This window comes from Dasypus novemcinctus, chromosome 9 (assembly GCF_030445035.2).
Source record: "Dasypus novemcinctus isolate mDasNov1 chromosome 9, mDasNov1.1.hap2, whole genome shotgun sequence".
Taxonomy (NCBI): Eukaryota; Metazoa; Chordata; class Mammalia; order Cingulata; family Dasypodidae; genus Dasypus; species Dasypus novemcinctus.
Window position 1 is genome coordinate 58,367,665 of NC_080681.1, and position 24,772 is coordinate 58,392,436.

General features: G+C 37.0%; 1 protein-coding gene across 2 annotated transcripts in view; it reads left to right on the forward strand.

Annotated features, from left to right (window-relative positions):
* PTGER3 (prostaglandin E receptor 3) overlaps positions 1 to 24,772 on the forward strand; it is a 90,304-nt gene that overhangs the window by 21,068 nt on the left and 44,464 nt on the right. For both annotated transcript variants that reach the window (XM_004483713.5, XM_071217379.1), the window contains exon 2: positions 13,393 to 13,572. In XM_004483713.5, coding sequence (XP_004483770.1) covers positions 13,393 to 13,572 — 180 coding nt within the window. The remainder of the gene's footprint in view (positions 1 to 13,392; positions 13,573 to 24,772) is intronic.

The following is a 24,772-nucleotide window of genomic DNA, read 5'->3' on the forward strand; positions in this document are numbered from 1 at the left end:
TGATGACAATGTATGATACTTAAAGCCTCCTGCAGTTGTGGATATGGCATTGTACAATTATTTTGCAAGTGAAGTAAACTCTTAAAGATGCGTATCTGTTAGACTCTGAGCAGTATTTTAAATCCTTAGTACTACTTAAGATACATTCTCAGAATTGTGAGCAAGAATTCTCTAAACAAGGAGTCCTACAATCATATGTAAAACTTGTTATGGCCAATAAAAGAACTTTTGACATGCTATAAATATAAGTCTGCATTCTTATTAGAGATGGCATTGATAACCATAGTATTTTCTTTTGTTTTTGTCTTAACCTACATTTTTGTAAAAAATATTGTTACATAATCAGGCAATAGGAATTATTCCTTTCTTATAGGTTCAAGATGTTTTCTAGGGTTACTGCTGTAACTATGTTCTGGACATCAGAACATTTTACTTAAAATCAAGGGTGGTAAGGAGAAGTGCCTGAAGTCCATTAACAGCTAGGTTGAGGCTGTCATCCTGACTAATTATATGAACGAGAGGGGGAGAAAAGGGGAGAAAGGCCAGAGCCAGGAACAGGGATGAATTTTGCTGCATTTCCTCATTGGGAAATAACTTCAGAATCTGCAACCCCTAAATGAGTAGAATATACTGTATCCTTCATTCATTTGTTGATTCAAGAATATTTATTAACCTATTATGTATCTTATTATGGGATATGCCATAGCAATACACCTAAAAAAAGTAGAAATGTTCCCTACACTTTTAAATATTTTTGTGACTAGAAGACACTAACAACTAAAAACAAGCAGCAACATAAAAGGTGGGTGGGATAAAGGAAATAAAAATTTATGGGAGTCCACAGTAAGACCAAGTTTAATAGACTTTAGTCAAAGGAAACATCGGATAAAGTGATGTTTCAATTCCACACAAAAACAAGCAGGAATTAGTCAAGTAAAGAAAGGGAATAAGAGTTAAAAGACCTAGGGATCCACATTTGTGAAAGTCCAGAAGCAAGAAAGAGCTTGCATTTTTAAAGAACTGAAAGAAGTTCACGATGGTTGGATGATAGAAGTGAGGGTGAGGAATGGTGAGATATTAGGCTGAACAACTCAACAGAGGCCAAGTAGTGATAAGCTTTGAAGGTCCATTTAAAGGGTTTGGGCTTTATACTCGGGGCAGTGAGAAACTATTGAAAAACTTTACGAAGTGAAATCCTGCACTCAAATTTACATTTTAGGAGCAGCATAGCCTGGCCTAAATGGAGGCTAATAATTATGTAATAGACTATTGTGGTAGTTCAGGCAAGAGATGATGGAGGCCTGGTTTTAGGGTTACTGGGAGTGGAGATTAAGGAAGTGATAGATTAAAAAGATATTAGGAGGTTAATTAGAGACGTCATGCTTGATTGAATGTGAAGGGTATGGCAGATGGAGTGGATTGGTGCAATACAGGAAGACACAGAGAGAAGTGATTCAAGATAAACCAAGAATGATGCTCAGGTTTCTATTTGAGGGAACTGAGAGACCATTCACTCAGATAGGGAAGATTAGTGAAGAAGCAACTCTGCAAAGAAATGGTTTTGAACTTGTTGAATTTGATTCATGTCAGTTTTATAGGCAGCTAAATCGATCAGTGTAGAGCTCAGAGAAGAGGTCTAGCTTATAGCACATAGATGATTTTGAAAGCCATTGGGATGGAAAAGGTCACCTAGTGAATGCATGTGTACAGTGTTGGAAGGTTGAATTGTGTTTCCCACAAAAGATATGTTCAGTTGCTTCTCCTCCCACCGTTTTGTGAATGTGACCCTGTTGGAAATAGGGTCTTTGAAGATGTGATGAAAAATGAGACCAAACTGGATTGGCATAGGCCCTAATCCAATATGATTGGTACCTTATAAAAAGAAGGATATTTGGATGCAGAGACAGACACAAGAAAGAATGTCATGTGTCGATGGAGGCAGTTTTAATTGCTGCAATTGCAAGTCAAGGAACACCGTGGATTGCTGGCAAACCACCAAAATCTAGGAAGAGACAAAGAATTCTTCTCTACAGTTTTCAGAGAACATGTCCTTATGACATCTTGATTTTGGAATTGGAGCCGCCAGAACTGTGAGACAATAAATTTCTGTTGTTTAAGTCACCATGTCTGTGGTATTTATTATGGCAACTCTAGGAAACGAGAATACACAGAGAAAAGAGGAGAGGAACTAGCATAGAACTTTGAGAAATACTAATATTTTGGATGGGTAGAGAAACAGGAGCTCATTAAAGGAGGTTGTAAAGGAGCATCCAGATTGGTAGCAGGAAATCTGAAAGAAAATCAGAACCAATAGTGACATGAGTATTAGGGAAAAATGTTTCAGGAAAGAGCTAGGTCTGATGTACAGAGAAGTCAAGCTAAGTGAGGACCGATAAGTGTCCAGTGAATTCAGTAATCTTGCTAGTGTCTGAGGAACTGTACTTTCTGAGGATTTGTTGGTGCTGAGGCCAGGTTGTTGTAGGTTGAGGAATAAATGACAAGTCTTTTAAAAATCTGGCTGTCAATAGGGGGAATTGCATAGGGCAGTATCTGGACTGGGGTGAAATTTCCACAGAAGACTTTTTCTTAAAATGGAAGAAATTTAGACATGCCAAAATGATAATGGGAAAGAGCCAAAAGAAGGAGAAGTTAAAGGTGGAGGAGGAAGAGGATAATTTAGAAAATCAGGTCTTTAAAATTCATGAGTGGTTGGATCCAGGGCCCAAAGAGTATGTAGGCCATAGATGGGAGATGGGACACTTCTTCCCTTCAAACAAAAGAAAAGGAGTGTGACTGGAAAAAGACTTTGAATGAAAGGTGGAAATGGTAAAGACAAATGATTTATATGGCTAAGAGATTTCAAAATGAGTCAGGAGGTCATTAGAGGGGTTGTTCTTATGCATGTCTCAGCAGGAGCTCAGAGACAGCCAAATCAGATACTACACCAAGTAGTGGTACTCCTGAGGGCTACAGAGTACCCAGGTCCTACGGTTGTGGCAGATGGCTCTGGAGTTTGGTGCCTGGCCACTGGGCTGCTTTGGAATTCGTGCTCCTGAGTTTGATGGAGTTGGACTCAGATGTGACTTCTCTACATATACCTCTTCTTTCCCTTTTATTGAACCTGTGGTTGGTGCTATGGTTGGTGTATGCCCCAAAGACTTGAATCTCTGGGCTATCCATGTGCCAATTGGGCCCTGAGCCTCAGTGGAGTTGCAGCACCTATTCTTCAGTTTGTTGGACTTACCCAGGCCAGCTGACAGGGAGGTGAGGATGGACAACCACCACACCAAGGAACTGAGAGAGTCTACAGCTGTGGGCAGGAGAGTCCCATTCATCAGCCATATGGGATTGAAGTCCTCTTTCAACTGAGAGGTGGAGTGGGCATCACCATCCCTGGGTCCTCAGGATTGGGGAATAAAATATGAACTAGAGTGGACTTACTGGTATTCTAGTATAGAATTATTGTGACTCTAAATGGAAGAAATTATATCACCGATGTGGAGACAGTGGCCACTGGAGTTGCTGAAGGCAGGGAGAGAGAAAAGGAGGTGTGATATGAGGGCATTTTGGGGACTTGGAGTTGTCCTGAATGATATTGCAGGGATAAATACAGGACATTATCTATCCCCCCATAACCCACTGAATGGACTGAATAGAGTGTAAATTACAATGTAAACTATAATCCATGCTGTGTAGCATGGATTTTGTGCTCCAAAATGCTTTCATCAAATGCAATGAATGTACCACACTAATGAAAGAAGTTGATGTAAGAAAAGTGGGGGATATGGGGAGTGGGACATATGGAACCCTCCTATATTTTTGAATGTAACATTTTGTGTGATCTATGTATCCTTTTTTAAAAATAAATAAAAAAATGTATTTAAAAAAAAAGAAAAGGAGGAATGCATGGCTGCAGATGCTGAAGTTGAGGATAAGAAGGTGAGTGGTCCTCCTGAAACAGCTTTTTCTTCCTTTGTGAGGTGAATTAGCTGAATGGAGAATGTGTGAAATAGCCTCTATGGAGGACGCCATAGAGAAGTGACTGCAGAAGAAGATAAGGTCAGGGACCATGAATTCAGAGACCTCAATCTATCCAGATTCACCCAGTGTCCATCCCGAGTCTAAAATGGATCTATTTGGGATCCCCCTATGAGGTAAAAGTTCTCCTACAGCATAGATCCAAAAGAGAGTGTCGTTTTGACATTCTTCAAAGTTAAGAATTTATTATTTAAGACTAGAATCATAATCATTAGCCTGCATTCTGTACTGACTGTGGCACAGGCACGTATTTATTATGTATGTTAATCACAGAGACCAGGAATTTACCACCAAGCATCACATTTCCTTTAGCCATTATGAATTTATTATTATTATTTTAAAATGTCAGATTGTTTACCTGTTGTTAACTTTACATTAAACATCAACGACCTAAGAATTAAAATTAAAATGAGGGAGTGGGTATAGCTCAATGGTTGAGCATGTGCTTCCCATGTACAGAGTCCTGGATTCAATCCTTGATAATTCCTAAAGAAAAAAAAAAGTTAAAATGACCACATCATGGCTCTATGGTGAGTTATGACACTAATATTTTATCCAATAAATTACTTTAAAGGTTTTTGTTTATAGCTAAGCTTCCAATTATTCTAAATATGAACATTTTTTCCTTATGTGAAGATGGGCATGTTTATTGTGGAGAATTTAGAAAATAAATAAAACGTCAAGAACATAAAAATCAACCTAAATCCCACCCAGAGATAACTGCTTCTAATGTTTTTTCTGTATAAAAAGAAAAAAGAGAGACTTGTTTTTTAAATTGTATTATACTATTTAATAAACATTTGTTTTCACTTTTATCACCCTGAGCATGGCTTCATGTAATTAAATGCTCTTTAAATCATGATTTTAAATGGTAGCATTGGAATTGCATATCTGTTATGCACATCAGTGGATGCTCCCTAATTTAAGCAGTACCCTATTGTAGTCCATTTAGACTAATTTTCTCCTTTTCTGTTACAGTGTATATGCCTACACACAAAACTTAGTCCCCATCTCTGATTCTTTCTGCTGCTCTTTCCTGCCATGGTCCTGTGATTCCCTGGGTGGATAAGTGGGATTGAGCATCTTGGTTTTAAACGACACTATTTTGGGGGAGAAAAAAAACTCTCCTAAAATCTAAATATTTTCAACAATAAATGTTCATTAAATCTTGGCAGAATCATATGTTCTATACTTTGTATTGACGCCTGAGAAAAAAGGTTTGAAGACTATTCTATCATCTATTATCCAAGAAATGCAAACTTTTATTGAGTAGACTCTGCCTTCCCCCTTTCAGTAAAAATTTGAATATTTACTTATTTACTGATGTTCTGTGGCAATTCTAATGAAAAAAATATTATCTAGACATAATTAAGTACCAACCTGTACAAAGCCAAATCACAGAGAATTTACAATTTATGTGAGTTGAGGGGATCTTCTTAAGCAGCAAATAATGTGGTAGAAGGCTATGGGCTTCCTTACAATTTTAAACTCTTCTGTGTAATGACTGGATAACGTTTCTGCATTTACAATAACCAAACATTTTTATAGTGAAAATTTGAGGGTATTTATTTTTCTAGACTATTCTTACTATTAAAAATTTAAGGAAAGTAGAAATATAGACAATAAACGTATTTCTTTGTCATATTCTGCAAAGCTTCAGCTGTTCTCCTGTTTTGAATGCCAAAGCATTGTGTTTTGAAATAGCGAAATAGAGCCTGTGGCTTGGGAGGAGGCAGCTATGTATATCGAAGGTGTGTATGATTATCATCTCATTTTATTATTACTTTTGCAACCGCACCCTAGATGAGAAGATAGACATTAAGCATGTATTAATCATATTTTAGAGAAAGGAGAAATTAGGATCCACATTTAGGTAACTGGTCTGAAAGTAGAAACAGAGCTGAGGCAGATTTATGTAAAGTCTTTAACTCTTGGTCAGTCTAGACTGCTGCTTCTGTCCCTCCTACTTCTCCCAAATACTTCCCTCTCCCCCAAAACAACTCCCTGCAAAGCCTCATGGATCTAGTCACTTGTCTTCTTACACTTTTTACTTTCTAACTTGGTAATTGCTCTCTCCCCTCCTTTGACCCCAAACCAAAAGACACAGGTTTTCCCTAAAAGAAATTTTACCTTTTTTCCCCACATTTTTTACCATTCGGTTTCTTTTTTGTTGGAAATACAATCCTTACTCATTTTTCCAGCTTTGTCCTAGACTTCATTGGAGAAAATTTAATCATAGAATTATATTGGTAGGCCATCCAGTCCAATCCCATTATTTGCTAAAGCCCAGAATGTAAATGACTTGCCTAAGGTTGTAGCCCAGAGAGGCGAGAGGAACCCTGCACCAAACAAGATGATGAGGACGCAACCAAGTAGGAAAAAAGAAAAAAAATGCTGGCAGAGCCAGCAGTAGAATTTAGTTCTGATCCATTGTCATATATATATATACCTAATTAAATAATAGTGAAGATAAAATTCTTTAAAAATATGTTTATGACCTGTTCATCTGTATAAAATAAGGCAGGCCAAACTGCAAAAATAGTTTTTCTCTCTCTATATATGTGAAAGATCTGAGAGTTTGGCAACCTGAGAAAGTGTCACCAGACTGGAAAAACTACACATGCTTTACAAATCTGCAGCGAAGCGTCTTCCCATGAAATCCTTCAAATTAAGTAATTAAATGGTTTAAAGGGCCCAAACTGGTTTCAGTGTATTATAATGTAACACATTTATTAAACTCTCAGGGGAATTTCCAGTAGAACAAGTTATAAAGAATTTTGGAAATCAAAACAGCATAGATAAAAATTGACTTGTGAAGAAAGTTCTCTTAAACACTTACATTATGAATAACCTGGAAATGCATTCAAACCACAAAATGGAGCCAAAGGACAGCTAGCCAATCGCATTCCCTCTCTCCACAAATTAATTTTCCTAGCCTTATTCATTTGTCATCTTCCGCAGACATTTGTGTCTATAACCCAGAAGTGAAGTAGCGAAGATTTTAAATGTGTAAGTATAAATCCTGCTGCAATAAAATCCAAATGCAGAATATTAAAACGTCTCCCTGTTTAGCTCATTTCACATTTAACAGAACATTATCACAAACAAAAAACAAATCACCTTTTTCTTAAAAGGATGGCACAAGGTAATTGACACTAGCCAGGGATGGCGAATTTAGGAGTCACTGGTGTAGTAATTGTATTCCTGGTTATTAGTGGATACAAAAAGAGCTCTCTATTCCTGATGATAACTAAGGCAGAGGCAAGAGGGACTGGGAGAGTCATATGGAGCCTCTGGGGAAGATGCTGGCAGAAGAGCTGCTGCCTTGTTCAGCCAGCATTGGTCTCCCTGCTCCCTTGACCAGATCATTACATGAGACTGCTCAGGAGGAGCAATCACATAAGGAATATGTGTGTCTGCTGAGAAAAAAAAAACCCGCCTCCTGACAAACCTTTGCTGGCCAGGCATTCTGCTTTTGTTTTGTCCCTACTCCCCTGTATAAAGAGTAAAATTGGACAAACAGACGTAATTAATTCTGCAATAAATCTCCACGAGCATGCCAAAGGTTTTCTTCCAAATCTGTGGAGTCTGAAAAATATTTGAGAACACAGAAAAATCTTAATCATTATTTAATTCCTCAAATATAGGAAGTCAACAGATGACGCTACTTTGCATTTATGTTCAAAGGTAAACTAGGAATTTGGATCCCTACCTCCATCCAGCCTTACCACCATTAGGAAAAGGCAATATGCTTACTGCTTCTAATTCCAATTATCTCCATACTTGCACATCTCATGATTTCTGGGAAAAGCTAGAGTGTGTGTCTTCTTATGCCAGCTATTGCTTATGGAGTTGGTTTCATAATTTCATAATCACTGCACTTGCCAATAGTAAATTATGGGAAATTTCAGTGTACTAAACAATGTAAGGCATATGAAACCCATATTAGCCTCTTAACATAATTAATTTAAAAATAAGGAAGACTGCGTAACATGACAGAAATCCCATCTTAATAAATAATTTTAAAACTTTTACTAATTATAAAAATCTGAAAATTCAACACTTATTTTATTAAAAAAATGTAATGTAAATGAGTTTTTAGATCATTTTAACAGGCCTGGAACAGTTCCTAGAACATAGTAAGTGGTCAAATGTATTTAACCATTGGATGAACTGACAGACTGAGAGAGACAGACAAAACTTATCCAATTATAGAAGGAAGAAAAATTAATTAATAGGCTTATATTTTTCTTTCAAGGCAATTCATTTGAAAATATGAATTTTCCACCTTTTAGTCAAACACATTGAAATCTGATGCCACTAGAATAAAAGACATTCATTTGTATATGTTGCAAATTTAGAAATTGAGAAAATTAGGCATTAAGATGAGCTTTACTTTTACTTTATTTATATTTATTTACTTTTCTAAGCAAGTGAACAATGTAAACAAGTTGGCTAGGATATTTTATCTGTGAGAGAGAATAAATTATTTTCAAGCACCTTCTTGCCCCAATCCCCCTCAATATTTGTTAAGCACTCACTGTGTGAGTGTGTTATAATAGTTTTCTACTGCTGCTGTAACAAATTACCCCAAATTTGGAGAATTAAAACCATGCAAATTTATCTCTTACCTGGGTTTCACTGGATTAAATGAAGGCTGCATTTCTTTCTGGGAGGTCCTAGGAGGGAATCTGTTTCCTTGCCTTTTTCAACGTCTAGAGGCTGCCACATTACTTGGGTTGTGACTCCTTTTCTCAGTCTTTAAAGCCAGCATCCTTGCATCTCCCTAACCCTTCTGTAGTCGCTTCTCCCTCTGACCACAGGTGGGAAAGGTTCTCAGATTTTAAGGACCCATATGATTAGATTGGGCCTACCCAGATAATCCAGGATAATCTCTGTATATCAAGATTCCTAATCTGCAAAATCCTTTTGGCCATTTAGGGTAACATATTGACAGGTTGCCGGGATTGAGACATGAGCTTCTTTCAGAGGCCATTGTTATACCCACTACAGTGGAGGCAGTGTTAATTTCTCAGGTTTATCAGACAGAGTCAGATTATGAGGGAGAATCAAAATGTTTCTTCACATTTTGGTAATTCTTACAATATTTAAAACTTTTTCACTATTATTATATCTGTTATTATGACCTCTGATTGATGATCTTTGATGTTAATGTTGCAATTCTATTGGAGCGTCGCGAACTATGCTCACAGAAGACGGTGTGCTTAATTATTATGTGCTCTGACTTCTCCACCCACTGGCCATTGCTCTGTCCCTCTCCCTCTCCTTAGGCCTCCCTATTCCCTGACACCCAACACTATTGATATTGGGTCAATTAATAACCCTACAATGACCTCTAAGTGTTCAAGTGAGAGGAAGAGCCACACGTCTCTCTCTTTAAGTCAAAAGGTAGAAACAATTAAGCTTTGTGGGGAAGGCATTTCAAAAGCTGAGGGAGGCTGAAAGTTAGGCCTCTTGCAACAGTTAGCCACACTGTGAATGCAAAGGAAAAGTTCTTGAAGGAAATTAGAAGTGTGCTAGTCAGTGAACACATGAATGATGAAAGCGAAAGCAAAACAGCCTTATTACTGATATGGGAAAATTTATAGTGGTCTGGGTAGAAGGTCAAATCAGCTACAATATTCCCTTAAGCCAAAGCCTAATTCAGAACAAGGTCCTAACTCTTTTCATTTCTGAGAAGGCTGAGAGAGATGAGGAAGTTGCAGAAGAAAAGTGTGAAGCTAGCAGAAGTTAGTTCATGAAGTTTAAGGAAGAGGTCATCTCTATAACATAAAATTGTGAGGTGAAGTAGCAATTGCTAATGTAGAAGTTGCAGCAAATTATCCAGAAGATCTGAATAAGATCATTGATCTACATTAAACAGCAGATTTTCAATGTAGATGAAGCAACCTTTTATTTGAGGAAGAAACCATCTCACACTTTCATAGCTAGAGAGGTGAAGTCCATGCCTGTCTTCAGAGCTTCAAAGGGCAGGCTTAATCTCTTGTTAAGGACTAATGCAGTTGGTGACTTTTGAAGCCAAGGTTCATTTACCAATCTGAAAATCCTAGGGCCCTTAAGAGTTCTGCTAAATCTACGGTGCCTGTGCTCTATACATGGAACAACAAAGTCTGGATGGCAGCTCATCTGTTTACAACTTGGCTTCCTAAATATTTTAAGCCCACTGTTGAGACTTCCTGCTGAAAAAAATTCCTTTTAAAGTATGACTGTTCATTAACAATGCTCCCTGTCACCCAAGAACTCTGATGGAGACCCACAGTGAGATTAATGTTGTTTTCATGCCTACTCACACAACATCCATTTTGCAATCTGTGGATCAAGGAGTTATTTAGACTTTCAGATCGTATTAAAGAAATACATTTCATAATTCTATAGCTGTCATAGATCTTGATTCCTTTGATGGATCTGGGCAACGTCAATTGAAAACTTTTGGAAAGTATTCACCATTCTAGGTGCTATGAAGAACACTCGTGATTCATGGGAGGTCAAAATTCCAACATTAACAGGAGTGGAAGAAGTTGATTCCAACCTTCATGTGTGACTTTGAGAGGTTCAAGAGTTCAGTGAAGGAAGTAGTGGCAAATTTGGTGGAAATAACAAGAGAACTAGAATTAGAAGTGGTGCCTGGAGATGTGACTGAATTGCTGCAAATCTCATGATAAAATTTGAATGGATAAGGAGTTGCTTTTTACAAATGAGCAAAAAAAAATGTGGTTTATTGAAATGGAATCTATTCCTTTTGAAGATGCTGTGAACATTATTGAAATGACAACAGGATTTAGACTATTATATAACTTAGTTGGTAGAACAGTGGCAGAATTTGAGAAGATTGACTCCAATTTTGAAGGAAGTTCTACTATGGGCAAAATGTTATCTGATAGCATTGTGTAGGAAGCAGACTTGGCCCAGTGGTTAGGGCATCTGTCTACCACATGGGAGGTCTGCGGTTCAAACCCCAGGCCTCCTTGACCCGTGTGGAGCTGACCCACATGCAGTGCTGATGCGTGCAAGGAGTGCCGTGCCATGCAGGGGTGTCTCCCGCGTAGGGGAGCCCCCTGTGTAAGGAGTGCACCCCGTAAGAAGAGCTGCCCAGCATGAAAGAAAGTTCAGCCTGCCCAAGAATGGTGCTGCACACATGGAGAGCTGACACAGCAAGATGATGCAACAAAAAGAAACACAGATTCCCATGCCGCTGTCAACAACAGAAGCGGACAAAGAAGAACACGCAGCAAATAGACACAGAGAACAGACAACTAGGGGTCGGGGGGAAGGGGAGAGAAATAAATTAAATAAATAAATCTTTTAAAAAAATAGCATGGTGTGCTACAGAGAAATCTTTTGTGAAAGGAAGAGTTGTTTGATGCAACAAACTTCATTGTTGTCTTATTTCAAGAAATTGCCACAGCCACCCTATCCTTCAGCAACCACTACCCTAATCTGTCAGCAGCCATCAATATCGAGTCAAGATCCTCAACCTGCAAAAAAGACTGACTCTTCAAAGGCTCAGATGATGGTTAGCATTTTTTAGTAATAAAGTATTTTAAAATTAAAATAGGTACATTGTTTTTTAGACATAATGCGATTGCACAGTGAACAGATTATAGTATAGTGTAAACATAACTTTTATATGCACTGGGAAACCAAAATATTCACGTGACTTGCTTTATTGTGATATTGCTTTACTGCGGTGGTCTGGAACTGAACAGGCAATATCTCTGAAATATGCCTGTAATTCAGATGAGAGAAGAATGTCAACAGGAGCAAAAGACATTTCAGAGGATGAGACAGTAGAAGAACTCATTTATGACTGATATTTTGAGCCAGGTGATTATGTAAGAATGAAAGTGTCATTGTTAAAATTGTGGGTCTCTGGTTAGGGGTATTTGGGATACTCAAGGATGTTGAATTCAATTTGGAATATGTGACCTGAGTCAGAATATTCAAATAATTGAGAGCCTCGAGAGAGATTGGGTCCTATAGAAATGTACTGTGAGTCACAAATCCAAAGTGCATATGTAATATAAAATTTCCTAGTACTCACATAAATGAAATATAAAAAGATAAAAACTGACAATTTTAATAATGTATTTTATTTAGTTTTATTTTGCCCAATATATCTATTATCATTTTACTCTGTAATCAACATTACATGTTTGGACTTCTCAATTTGCTCCAGCCGCATTCTTGAAATGTGCTCAATGGCCACATGTGGCTAGTGGCTACTGAATTTTTGCAGGTCTAAAAAGATAAATTTAATAGCCATTTACAAGGTCAGCACCTTCCTTTGCTTGCTAATGTAAACACGTTTGCATTGTTTCTGTTTCCTGCCCCCCTATTATGATCAACACTCCTGGTGTAAGAATCTTTGGGTAAAATACTCCTAATAACATTGTTGCTGGGAAGTAGCAGGTGAAATAGTGCCAAATTGTTTTCCAAAGTGGTTGCTCCAGTTTACCTCCCAGTAGCAGTAGTTTGAAAAGAGTTATTGTACTATATCCTCTTTAACACTTGGTATAGCTATATCTCTTCATGTTTATAAAGCCAATGGATGCACAATGGTGTCTGTGTGTGCATGTGTGTGTGTGTGTGTGTGTGTGTGTGTGTGAAGAGGGATGGGCTGTGAGGATAACAGACAAAAAAAGTAAAAGCCAGTGGGTCATGAACTATTAAGTAAAGCTGGTTTAAGCCCGGCTCTGCCATTTCACATTTTTGAACCACAGTTTCTGCAACTGTGAAAAGAAGTTGATAATAGTACTTATCTCATAGTGTTTATTAAATGTATATGAAGAACTTGGCATAATGTCTTGCAAAGAGTGAGGACTCAATGCTAGTGGCAATGGTGGTCTTATTATTATCATATGTTAATTGTATATTATTATTGTTATTATATTCCCCTCTCTTGTTTCCACTTTTTCTTTAGTAATTCTTATTAGGTAGAACTACTGAAATTTAAGATTAAATATATTTTGGTTGCTGTTGAAGTGCTGGTTCTCAATTGGGTCTGTTAACCTATGGGTATTTTACTGAAGTGAGATAAATGACTTTGACTAATTGTCAGATGTGCTATTTTAAGGTATCTTAAATTCCAAGGACCAGGAGCTTGAGAATGTGTGTTTTTTAGCTGCCTTATGCCAAATAGCAAAAAATGTGGAGAAAAATCAACAGGAATGTTTTGTATAATTTAGGACTGTGTTCTATGTGTATAAATGTTGTTTAAATTAATTATTGCAATTCAGTAACCAATTTATTGGAAACTATGTTCAAAGTACTGCCTAGATGAGATGCATATGAGTTTATTAATCTTTGGAACTATTATTTGTCCCTCTTTTTAAGATAATGATGTTGAAAATGATCTTCAATCAGACATCAGTTGAACACTGCAAGACTCACACAGGAAAGCAGGAAGAATGCAACTTCTTCTTAATAGCTGTTCGTCTGGCTTCACTGAACCAGATCTTGGATCCCTGGGTTTATCTGCTGCTGAGAAAGATCCTTCTTCGAAAGTTTTGCCAGGTAGCAAATGCTGTCTCCAGCTGCTCTAATGATGGACAGAAAGGGCAACCTATCTCATTATCCAATGAAATAATACATACTGGCGCATGAAAGAGAAAACTTAATCAACTTGCATGTTCACAGATTTTGGCAAGAGATAGCCCTAAACCTTAATGTGAATTTAGGCATCTCTGGCATGTCACTGTTTATGCATCAAAATGGAATTTTTGATATAAAGCTAAATGGTCTCAGAAGCATAGATAATCCCCTATGTGCCAAAAATATTGAAATACAAACAAAGGAAAATATATTAATAACCGTCTAGTATTTTTGGGTCTCTGCCATTTGTAGCTGAATATGTGATTATTTATGTGATGAATACATTTTTTATAAATGATCTTGGTCTGTTTGGGGAAAGATTTTAATATTCCAGTATACTGAGTACATGAGATTTAGCCATATATATCATCAAAGACAAGGGAATAACAGTTTGTTTTTGTTTGAGGACATTGTTTCCCTCTGTTCTCCTTTACTCTCTAACATTCCTTCTGTGTCACCTTTTCTTCCTTACATATTTAAAAGTTTGAATTAGGATGAAAATAAATTTATAATATATTAGCATATTTATTTATACTGATGTTATTTAAATATTGCTCAGTATGTCAAATCGGCCCCTAACCTTACAAAGTATTAGTTTGTTTGGGTTGGTAATTAAGTTTACTTGTTATCTGAATAAGAGCAAATTCCATTTGTTTTGAAGATGGTGAGGTTTGTGACTATCCATGTTGCTAAATGTTCTTCCTTTTGAATACATTTTGCTTTCCTACAAACCTGGAGAATATTCATGAAACTACTCTAGGAGAGTCAATGAAGTGATTTTTCAGTGTCACACAAAGACTGATTTGAGCATTAAATATAGGTTCTCTGGTTAATTATTATTTCTCCTGATTTTTCTAACAAAAGAGTTCTCCAGGTTTTTGGATTTCTAAAGACTAACTCTGATTCTAACACAAACAAATACTTTGAAAGTTCGATTAAATCTTTTCATTTTGGGGCCTATTTATAGGATAAAAAAATCAATAATTGATTTTTATAATAATTGATCTCCTCTGCCCTCCCCTCACAATAGCCCTATCTAAATATTTATTATTAAAATGTTTTACCTACAAACTTTTATACAAAGTTTGATAGCTAAACCTGACATATTTGTGTCCCAAGCAGATCACTACGTTAAGTTTTGGGAATTGCACTTTTTTTTTTTTTTTAAAGATTTATTTATTTAATTTCCCCCCCTCCCCTGGTTGTCTGTTCTTGGTGTCTATTTGTTGCGTCTTGTTTCTTTGTCTGCTTTTGTTTCTTTGTCCACTTCTGTTGTTGTCAGCGGCACAGGAAGTGTGGGCAGCGCCATTCCTGGGCAGGCTGCACTTTCTTTTCACGCTGGGCGGCTTTCCTCACGGGCGCACTCCTTGCGCGTGGGGGCTCCCCCACGCGGGGGACACCCTTGCGTGGCACGGCACTCCTTGCGCGCATCAGCACTGCGCATGGCCAGCTCCACACGGGTCAAGGTGGCCCGGGGTTTGAACCGCGGACCTCCCATATGGTAGACGGACGCCCTAACCACTGGGCCAAAGTCCGAATTGCACTTTTTAAAACATTCGCCCCAACAAACACAGCGATCTCTTAAGTTAGACTACACATATTCTTTGGTGCATTCATTTCATAAACTCATTCACATTTTTTGTGTGTAAATATATTAATTTGTGTTTATTTTATTGCTTTTATTATTATTTTTTTAAGTTGAGATATATTTATACTTCTTTACGGTGACTATATTTTTTCCCTTGTGTTTATGGGCATTTGGGGAAGAATTAATTTTAGCAGCTACAGGATATCTGTTAGATTAATGTATACACCAGTCTAGGCCAATCAAAAATAATAATCTTAATTCAGCACATCAACTTGAGTGGGAAGACAAGGTCTGCTGAGAGTAGTTATGTAATTTAAGATGGTTCCACTAGGTGGGTTTCGGAAAAGATGATAAATAACCTATATGAAAACCCCATTATAAATCTTTCTGTGGGTATGCAAAGGTCATCTCACAGGGTATAAGAAAAAAACTAACTTAGAATCTCACATTATTAAAATTTATCAAATAATACAATTTGGTCAGTAAGTTGTGTCCATTTTAGAAAAAAGTGCATACAAATGACATAATAAAGAGGTTTTACCTCTTATGTGATCCTCTGAACCTAGGTTAAAATCAGATGAATACACATAAGTGAGTTTGGCTGATAGGAGTGTGATTGGGTTATTCCTTCCAGCACCTAGAGCAGCAACTGGAAGGTAGAAAGTGTTTAAAATATTATTTGTTCAGTGAATGCATGAATTAAAGTCTGCCAAACTGGGAGTGCATCAGTTGTGCATACACCACATGGTTTAAGTGCTTCATGCCATTACAATTCATAAGGATGATAAAGTGAATGATCTCTGCTGATTTAATTACAGAAATACAAATTTATCTTTAAATGTGTAGTGTCACATTGCTGTACAACAAAGTGCTTTATTTGTATTAATAATTTTAAGAGACTGATAATGCAGATTACTGTCAAAGGAATGTCACTTTTCATCAACCCACAGAAGTATAGAAGACAAAAGAGCTTGAAACTTATCCTTAACTACAGATTCCTGCCAAAAGTATTCTTGGTGGGAGTGGACTAATGGCGGGTTTTGAACAAGCATGAAAAGGAGGTGGATAAGGAAGAAATTATGTAAAGGCATGTAAGTTTTGTTATCTAGGCAAACATTTATTAGTTCAGGGAAAACATAACAAGAAAGAAAAATTGCAGGTGATTTCAGCCTTTGGATGATCATTGAGGCTAGACTTCAGAGACATTGTGCAAATGCTATAGATGTGGTTAAAAAGAGGACGTCTACAGTCACTGCAGAAGGGCATGTCTGTTTCCAAGTTTAAATGCATTGGCCTTTTAGTTCATGCTCCTATATTTAGTTTATCCACGCACATATCTGTACAGGAAAAAATGTATACCTAAATTATCTGCAGTATTGATTAATAAAACAAAACAAAATAAAACTAGAGGCTTAGAGAACCTAGTGGAAAGAAGTAAATGAGTGCAACGTAGAGATAATATAAAAAGCTGGGTAGCAGATGTAGCTCAGGGGTTGAGCGCCTGCTTTCCATGTTCAAGGTTGGGAGTTCAATCCCCAGTGCCCCCGCCCCCCCAAAAAAAGGTCATGAGTACCTGCGGTTGTACATAGTACTGATGTTCCAAATTCTGAATTTACACAGCTGGGCTGTATCACAGAAGGGAACGTTGATGTAATAGCCAACAAAAACAGTTTACTTTTCAAATAAAACAGGTATAGTGGGAGTCTTAAAGATATTTTTTAAGTTGAAGAAACAAAACATTATCTCCAGATTTACCAAATTTACCTAATGCTGTGTATCAAGATATTCTAGGCAAATATGTGTTTAAACATGCCAAATTTAAAACACGATGAAGTATAAAGTCATTCATTTATTTCTACTTGGCACTTTTTTATTATATATAAAGATATATAATTATATATATTACACAAAAAATATATATCATATATATATAAAGTTCTCTTGACCATGTTGCAGAAAAAATTGTGAAAGTTCATGTAAAAATTAAATAAAAATACTGTGTAACCATGCTGACATAGCATAATAGGCAAACTAAAAGCTCTGGCAAAACATTATTTTACTGTGGTCAGTCTGTAGCATTAGTCTAAAATTCAAGCCTTTTACTTATTCAGTGCTTTTTATGTTGTTGCTGTGTTGTGAATTTTTTTTGATCCCACATTAGTGATTAGCTTTCTTTTTTAATTTTTAAAAAAATTTTACGTGTATTTTTTTGAAGATACATAGATCACAAAAAATGTTACATTAAAAAATATAAGAGGTTCCCATATACCCCTTCCCTCCCCGCCCACATCAATACCCTCTTTCATCATTGTGGTACATTTATTGCATTTGGTGAATATATTTTGGAGCACTGCTGCACCACATGAATAATAGTTTGCATTGGCAGTTCACACTCTTCCCCAGGACATTCAGTAGGTTATGGCAGGATATGTAATGTCTACCATCTGTCCCTGCAATATCACTGTGGCACACTCATCGCACTTGGTGAACACGTTTTGGAGCACTGCTGCACAACATAGGTAATAGTTTACCCTGTAGTTCACACTCTCCCCCAGTATATTCAGTGGGTTAAGGCAGGATATATAAAGCCCAGCATCTGACCCTCCAATATCATTTAGGACAACTCAAAAGTCCCAAAAATGCCTCCACATCACATCTTTTCTTCCCTCTCCCTGCCCTCAGCAACTACCATGGCCACTTTCTCCACATCAATGCTACAATTTCTTCCATTACTAGTCACAGTAGTTCTATAGTAGAATACCAGCAAGTCCACTCTAATCCATATTTTATTCCTCCATCCTGTGGACCCTGAGATGGTGATGTCCACTCCACCTCTATATTGAGAGGGGGCTTAGATCCCACATGGCTGAAGTGATCAGCTTTCAATTTTGCCCTCATGATCAGTCATTTGATAGGTCTTTTGCATTGGGGTAAACAGAGACAGAAAATAATTTTGTTTTCTGAAAATTTTAGGCACATATATTGCCCACTTATTTTCATACCATAATCCCAACAGCTTCTCTCAAAGAACACAAGATACTAGGAGATGAGTGACACAGAAAGAACACGGAGTATTTGAGCTATTAACACGGGAAAGGCTTAATTTTTAATAATTAAAAATTCTATGTTTTATTTATATAAAAAGTTCAGATTGTCAATCATGCCAGATCATCATAGATGCTTGTTTGTTACTTTTTTGTGATTGTCTCAAAATATGCTAAAACTGAATCAAATGTACAGAATTGTGCAGTGAATGAAATGATATAATTTAAAAAATGAAGAATAGTTAATATTGTGGCTATGCTTTCTGAGTGGCAATAAAATGTTGATAAGAAGTGGCATATGTCTGTGATGCAATAGAGAACTTGGAAAAATATTTGAATTAAAGCTCCATTATTTTGGTGTCACTTATATAGACACTCATTTCATGCAAAAGTTCATCTTCATTTGCCTTATGTCCACCCAGACAGTATTAATTTTGACATGAATTCTTATGTCTAGTTATCAAGTAAAATCTTTCACATATCTTCCCTGAGTGCCTTTTTTTATTGTGTTTACCTTGAATAAATCTGAAGAGAGTAAAAAGTGTAGTTCAGGATAATTTTTTCTTAAAGTGAAAGAAAGGAAGATTGAGACTACACACATCTATGGCAGACTTTGACAAGTCTAGAATTAAGACATTTCTTACGATACATTTGTTTGTGTGTGTGTGTGTATATATATATATGTGTGTATATCAGTGATCAGTTTTCAGGGAAAAGCTACCAAAGCTACCAGGCTTCATGCTTGCATTCAGGTCACATTGGAAGATAACTTCATAACATGCTACTCAACATTTCCTTTCTTATTTGATCCTGTTCTCTACTCTTAGGGGAATGAAAGAAAATAGAACTTTTATTTTACATATTCTCTGTTTTATAATTCCTAAAATAAAGACATTATATTTAAAGGCATATAATTTATATAAATGTAGTTTACCTATTCACTGTGATAACAGAAAATATTATCAAAGATTCTCTAGAAATATAATCCAATCAGATATACAGATCTCATATTCATGAATGTCACACATTTTCTTTATTGAGAATGAATATCTTTCCTTCATTGAAAATAAAAACCGTTTTTCAAAAGTTTTGCCACAATCAGTTTCACATAATAAGCAGCACAAATATCTACTGGATTACTTGTTTCTTCATTAAGAATGAGACCCTTTCCCCAAATCCTACTTGTTTATCGATTCCCTCATAGGAAGAGAGTAACAGAAATATGAACTATTGGTGAAGCTAGGATTGCTTTTAGGGGAGAGAGAATAACTTACTGTTTCTAATATGCAGTGCTCTAACATATATGAAAGAGACTTGAGTCTGTTTTGTAATTTCTACTTTTGATGAAGTGATTTTATTACAGGTATAAAGATCAGAAAAACAAAGATCCCCATCAGGAGCAAATCATCCTTTTCATGCTTTTTGAGCATTTTGGAGATGATCCCACCTATAAAATTATTTTCAATTTGCATCTCCTAAATTCCGTTGTCAATTGTTTTAAAATTAGAATATTTTGATCCTTTAATTAAAATGAATGAAATACCTAGCCAAAGCTAGTCAATCACTAAACATTAACGGTAATTTGAAAATAGTTTCTTTATACAGTTTTCAGATTCTATGGAAATCAAAGTTGCAATAGTAGTAGAAAAAAAGTGCACAGGACTTCCTGGTACACTTCAATTTTCTTTCCACTTTGAAGCTATACTCCTCTGGGATAAGCATAGGGCTAAGAGAAATAAATGGAGCAAAACCTGTACATGTCCAAATGGTTAAAATTCTTCCATAATTTAGGCCACACCACAGGAACAAAGAGAGGAAGGTGCTGCGTTTAACTTGGCACACTTGGGCATCAGTAGGGCAAAGTGAGGCAAGGGCAGAGTTACACTCATTCAGTTCATCACTGACTACTTAATTCTCCTCCTTCCCAATCATCTACACTCAAGAATCATGTATGTTTTAATCATTCCTATATAATGGGGCAAAAGAAATATTTTACCTCCTCCTTCTCCTTTTACCAAATGTTTTTATATAGATAACATAAAGTTGAACACTTTTTTAAACAAACAAATTAAAATTAGGAACTGATTGTCTTGATCTGTTTACAATAAATGAATGTACGTACTATTTATGTGATTCGTCTAAGGAAGAACCGAAATCCTTGGCACTTTAATCAATAAGGTAAAGCTTAATGTAGAAAGCATGTTTCTCCACCTCTTCTCAGCAACCTATGCCTCCAGCCAATCCCTGGTTAAGTGGGAAGGTATGCTTTTGTCAGCTCTATGTAAAATTTTGCAGGGTTATCTTAAGTATATTTAAATGTCTCTTCCAGTGCATTTTAAAGACTGGCCTTAAATATGGCAACTAAGTATAAAAGAGACTATGAAAAGTACATTAGCATTGCGATGGCACTTAAGTCATAGCTAGTCTGTATATTTAATAAATGTGTGTTATTTATGTTGTGTTTGTCAATGGAAAATAAAGTTGGATGTTCTGAAAAGTCCCTGTCGTTTTTTCCAGATGCCAACTTCTGTCAGGAATATTTTACTTACAATTATATTATGTATTTTGCTGAAATCCTCTTTGACATGTTTTGTCAAATAACAGCACAATGTAATGGAACAACATCATGTTAATCTGAAACAATTAAATCATTTTATTTTATATTCCATAATCACATACAGCACAAATTATTGTTGATTTGCCATGAATCTGAGATGCTCTTTTTCCATTTTCAATATGATAATTATTCATGTTATAATAACCCCAGAGTTTTTGTTAACACAAGAGCAAACTTAAAAATTACTCTAAACGGTTCCCCCTCTTGTGGATTTTAATGTAAACTCTCTTGGTCAGCCAAAATAAAAATTGTCCTGCTTTGTAGTCAGACTACTTCAACAGGCTTTTTTATTTGGGACCTGTTTGAGCTGATTACTGGTGGAGGTGAATGCTGGGCTGCCCGTCTACCCTGTTTGTTTAGCTCACTCTGTCTTTTCCTTCTTCAGCAAAGCGAGACGTTCCTTAGAATGTAGACTACAAAGACGAGCTCATTAAAAGTAGCACATTGAGTTTGCCTTCCTTCCTCCCAAGAAAACGCATGTAGGAGAACCGTTCCCTGGCTTCTCTCCCACTGCTTTCCAACCTGAGTGAGTCCTGGGTCCCTGGACCAGATCTTATGGCCCTACTTTTTTTTTTTTTGGTAACAGCGACTGGGATTGAACCTGGGGACTCTGTTGTGGGAAGCCAGGGCTCAATCCCTGCGCCACATGGGCTGAGCTGGTTTTATGTTTGTTTGCTTGTTGTTTTGTTCTTTTTGTTTTTGGGAGGTACAGGGGATGGAACCCAGGGCCTCCCTTGTGGGAAGCAGGCACTCAATCACTTGAGTCACATCCACTCCCTCCACATTTTTTGTGTTGTAGCATTTCTGTTAAAAGTCATTATGGCTACCTTCTGGTAGGCCAGTAATTTCCACCACAGCACTGGTGAACCACAGGCTATGGAGAGAAAAATTCCCCAGTTTCTTCCTTAGAGGGCATGAGGCCAGATACCCTTTGGGGCCCTGTGCTTGCCTGTAACAGTCCTGAATAGATCCTTCTGGAGGATGGCACTGAGAACCCAAGCCAATCCCCCAGGCTCATTCCTTCCTTCACAAATATTTATTATGTGCCAAACACTCTGCTAGTTACTAAGACACAAGGATGAATAATTAAAAAAGAACAAAGCTCGGCTTTCAAGGAACTTAGAATCTAGGGGGGATAAGCAATATCCAAGCTACAATGAGTAACCACATGGTACTATGAGAGCAAATAGGGAGGGCTGTGAAGCTAAGATGGGTTATGGAGTCTGGTAGAAGGTGATATTTAATCTTCATTTTGGAGAAATGAGTAGTGTTAACTGGGGAGGGAAGGGCATTTTAGGATATCTTTTTCACTTCCCTCTACCCACAACATTATAATTTCCAAGGTGGCTCTCAAACTAACCAACTTCTAGTAGCCCAGTAAATTGTGGATCTGAATCGAGTATACCTCTATAAACTCCCAGATGGGCCAAGGTGGCATGACCTTAGGGCAGGGTTCCTCAACCATGGCAGTACTGATGTGTCGGGCCAGATGCTTTGTGGTTGTGGGACTTTCCTGTGTGTTGGATGTTCAGCAGCATCGCTGGCCTCTATGTACCAGATGATGCCAGTACTGCCTCCCAGATTGTAACAACCGAAAATGCCCCAGACGTTGACAAATGTCTCATGGGGAGCGCAGTTGTCCCCAGTTGAGAACCACTGCCCTAGGTCAAGGGCCACGACCACTAGGAGGGTGCTGTGTGCCAGCGAGCTTGCAGGACAAGGCCGTGTGTGGACCTTGGACCTGACAGGCACCGTTCTGGCATTTCCCAAGGCAGCAGGCACCAAAGTGCCAGTTTGTGTCTGACCGCACAAAAATGTGGCACTACCACTACAACAATGCCTGGGTCGCCACAGGCCCCTATCTGCTTCCATAATCACATAAACCTATTCACAGACAAGGAGGTACAGTTTCTTAGAAAGTATCATCTTTCCATTGATGCCTCTGATTCCTATTTGTTTTTGATAAGAGGCCCTAGGGTTGTATGTCTCTCAAAGGGATATCTGAAGAGAGCAAGTACTTTTCTCTCAGGACCTTTAAGAAATCTGTTATAATTCCGCTTAATTAAGTTTATATTTCCAGGCAGGTGCTTCACTTGGAGGGAATTACTTTACTGAACTTTTTAATGGACTTTTTGTACATTTGGTCTGTGTAACAGAAGCTGTAGCAGCTTTATTTAATCTGAAAGATGATTTTCATCAAAGGGCAGTCAAATATTGGACAAATCTCTTTATTAGCCTGTGCCTTTCTGAGATCATGCCAGCCTGAATTACCCAGATACAGAGTTATTACCATAACTTTTGCTAATAGAGCTTAAGTCATGATCTCTATGACTGACATTTAGTCCTCTTGTTTACATGAAATGGGAAGTTAGATTTGCCTAAAGACTTAAAGCCCTAATCTGACTCCCCAAAAATAAAATTAGAACAAATGTACACACTAGCCTACTGTAAAGTTTTGAGACCAAACAAGAAATGGTTATATATAATCAGTGTTTATGCCAAATATTCTTAAGTGATTTTTTGAAAGAAGGCTTTGGAGACATAGCATACAAACCTGTTTGAATATGATTTATTGGAAGAAAATAATTTCGAAATCATCAGCTGAAGCCTTTTAAATTTAGATTTACCCAGAAAGTACCCTGTAGAACCCTGATTCTTAATCATTTGGGGACCAAAGACCCCCCTGAGAATCTGGTGAAAGCTGTGGATTCCTTCCTCACCAAATACATAGGGAATTTTATTCAGTGTCAGAGATTGTACATACTTCCTAAAGCTTGTCTATAGACTCTTTGCTGATTTAGAGACACAAGTTAAGAATTCTTGCTGCGACAGAGTCTTTATGATTAAAGAGCCATCACAAATTTCCATGTTTGGTTAAAAAGCTAAAACCTAAAGCTGGGGTTAAGTCAACATAATTACTTCCATACAAATGCCAAAATGCCTTGGCATCTTACTACATACCCATAAGAGTAAATCAGCACAATAGGGGTAAAATCATTAAAAGGAAGTACAAAATAAATTGCTATCACATGGGGGGAAATAAAAAACAATCCAAACCAGAAGAGAAGCAATAGAGACTTCCTACTCAAAAACAGGCTGAAAAATTAAAGAATCATTTTTTTTTAACCAAAACTTATCCAGTGACCCATTTGCCTTACAAAAAAAGTTGTATTAGTTTTGCTTTGTGTGACCCAGCAAGAGAGACTGAAAATGTAACTAATCGAAAGGGAATAAAAAAATCACTCCACCTGGAAAATGCAATCTTCTGCACCCAAACAAGTTAAATGGTTAGAATGTAACTTGATGTTACCAGGATTTATACATCTATATATATATTTACGCTTCTGCACATGCTTCATCTTTGTGTTTCTATTTAGAATGCAAGCAGCAGCTATGACCTTATTAAAGGATTGAACTTTTCAGTGAAATATAAGGCATATATATTATAGACCCTCTTACACATGTAAAATTAATGATGGTTTAACTTTTAAAGCTATTAGTAGAATGTACTATTGGTGTTTTTAGTTGGCATTTTTCTTGGGGGAAAAACGTGGAGGCAATTAATGACATTTATCTTTGCATTTCTCTTGCCTTGTTGAGGAAGATAGAAATGAGGTTTTAGAGCATCAAAGTATCTGTCAATTGGAAACAATGCTTTGATACCAAAGGTCATATATCCTGGTATGAGTTGGATGGCTATACAAGGGTGTGCATGAAATTGCAAGTTGCTTTTCATGAGTCAGTGGCTTGGAGTCTTTCTCCTTAGAAGATCTATGAGAGACCATTTTTAGAGGAAAAACAATTGTACTTTATTTATTTTTAACTTTCCTTAACCATTTAATTTTTTGCCTAGCATATTTATCAGAAGAATTA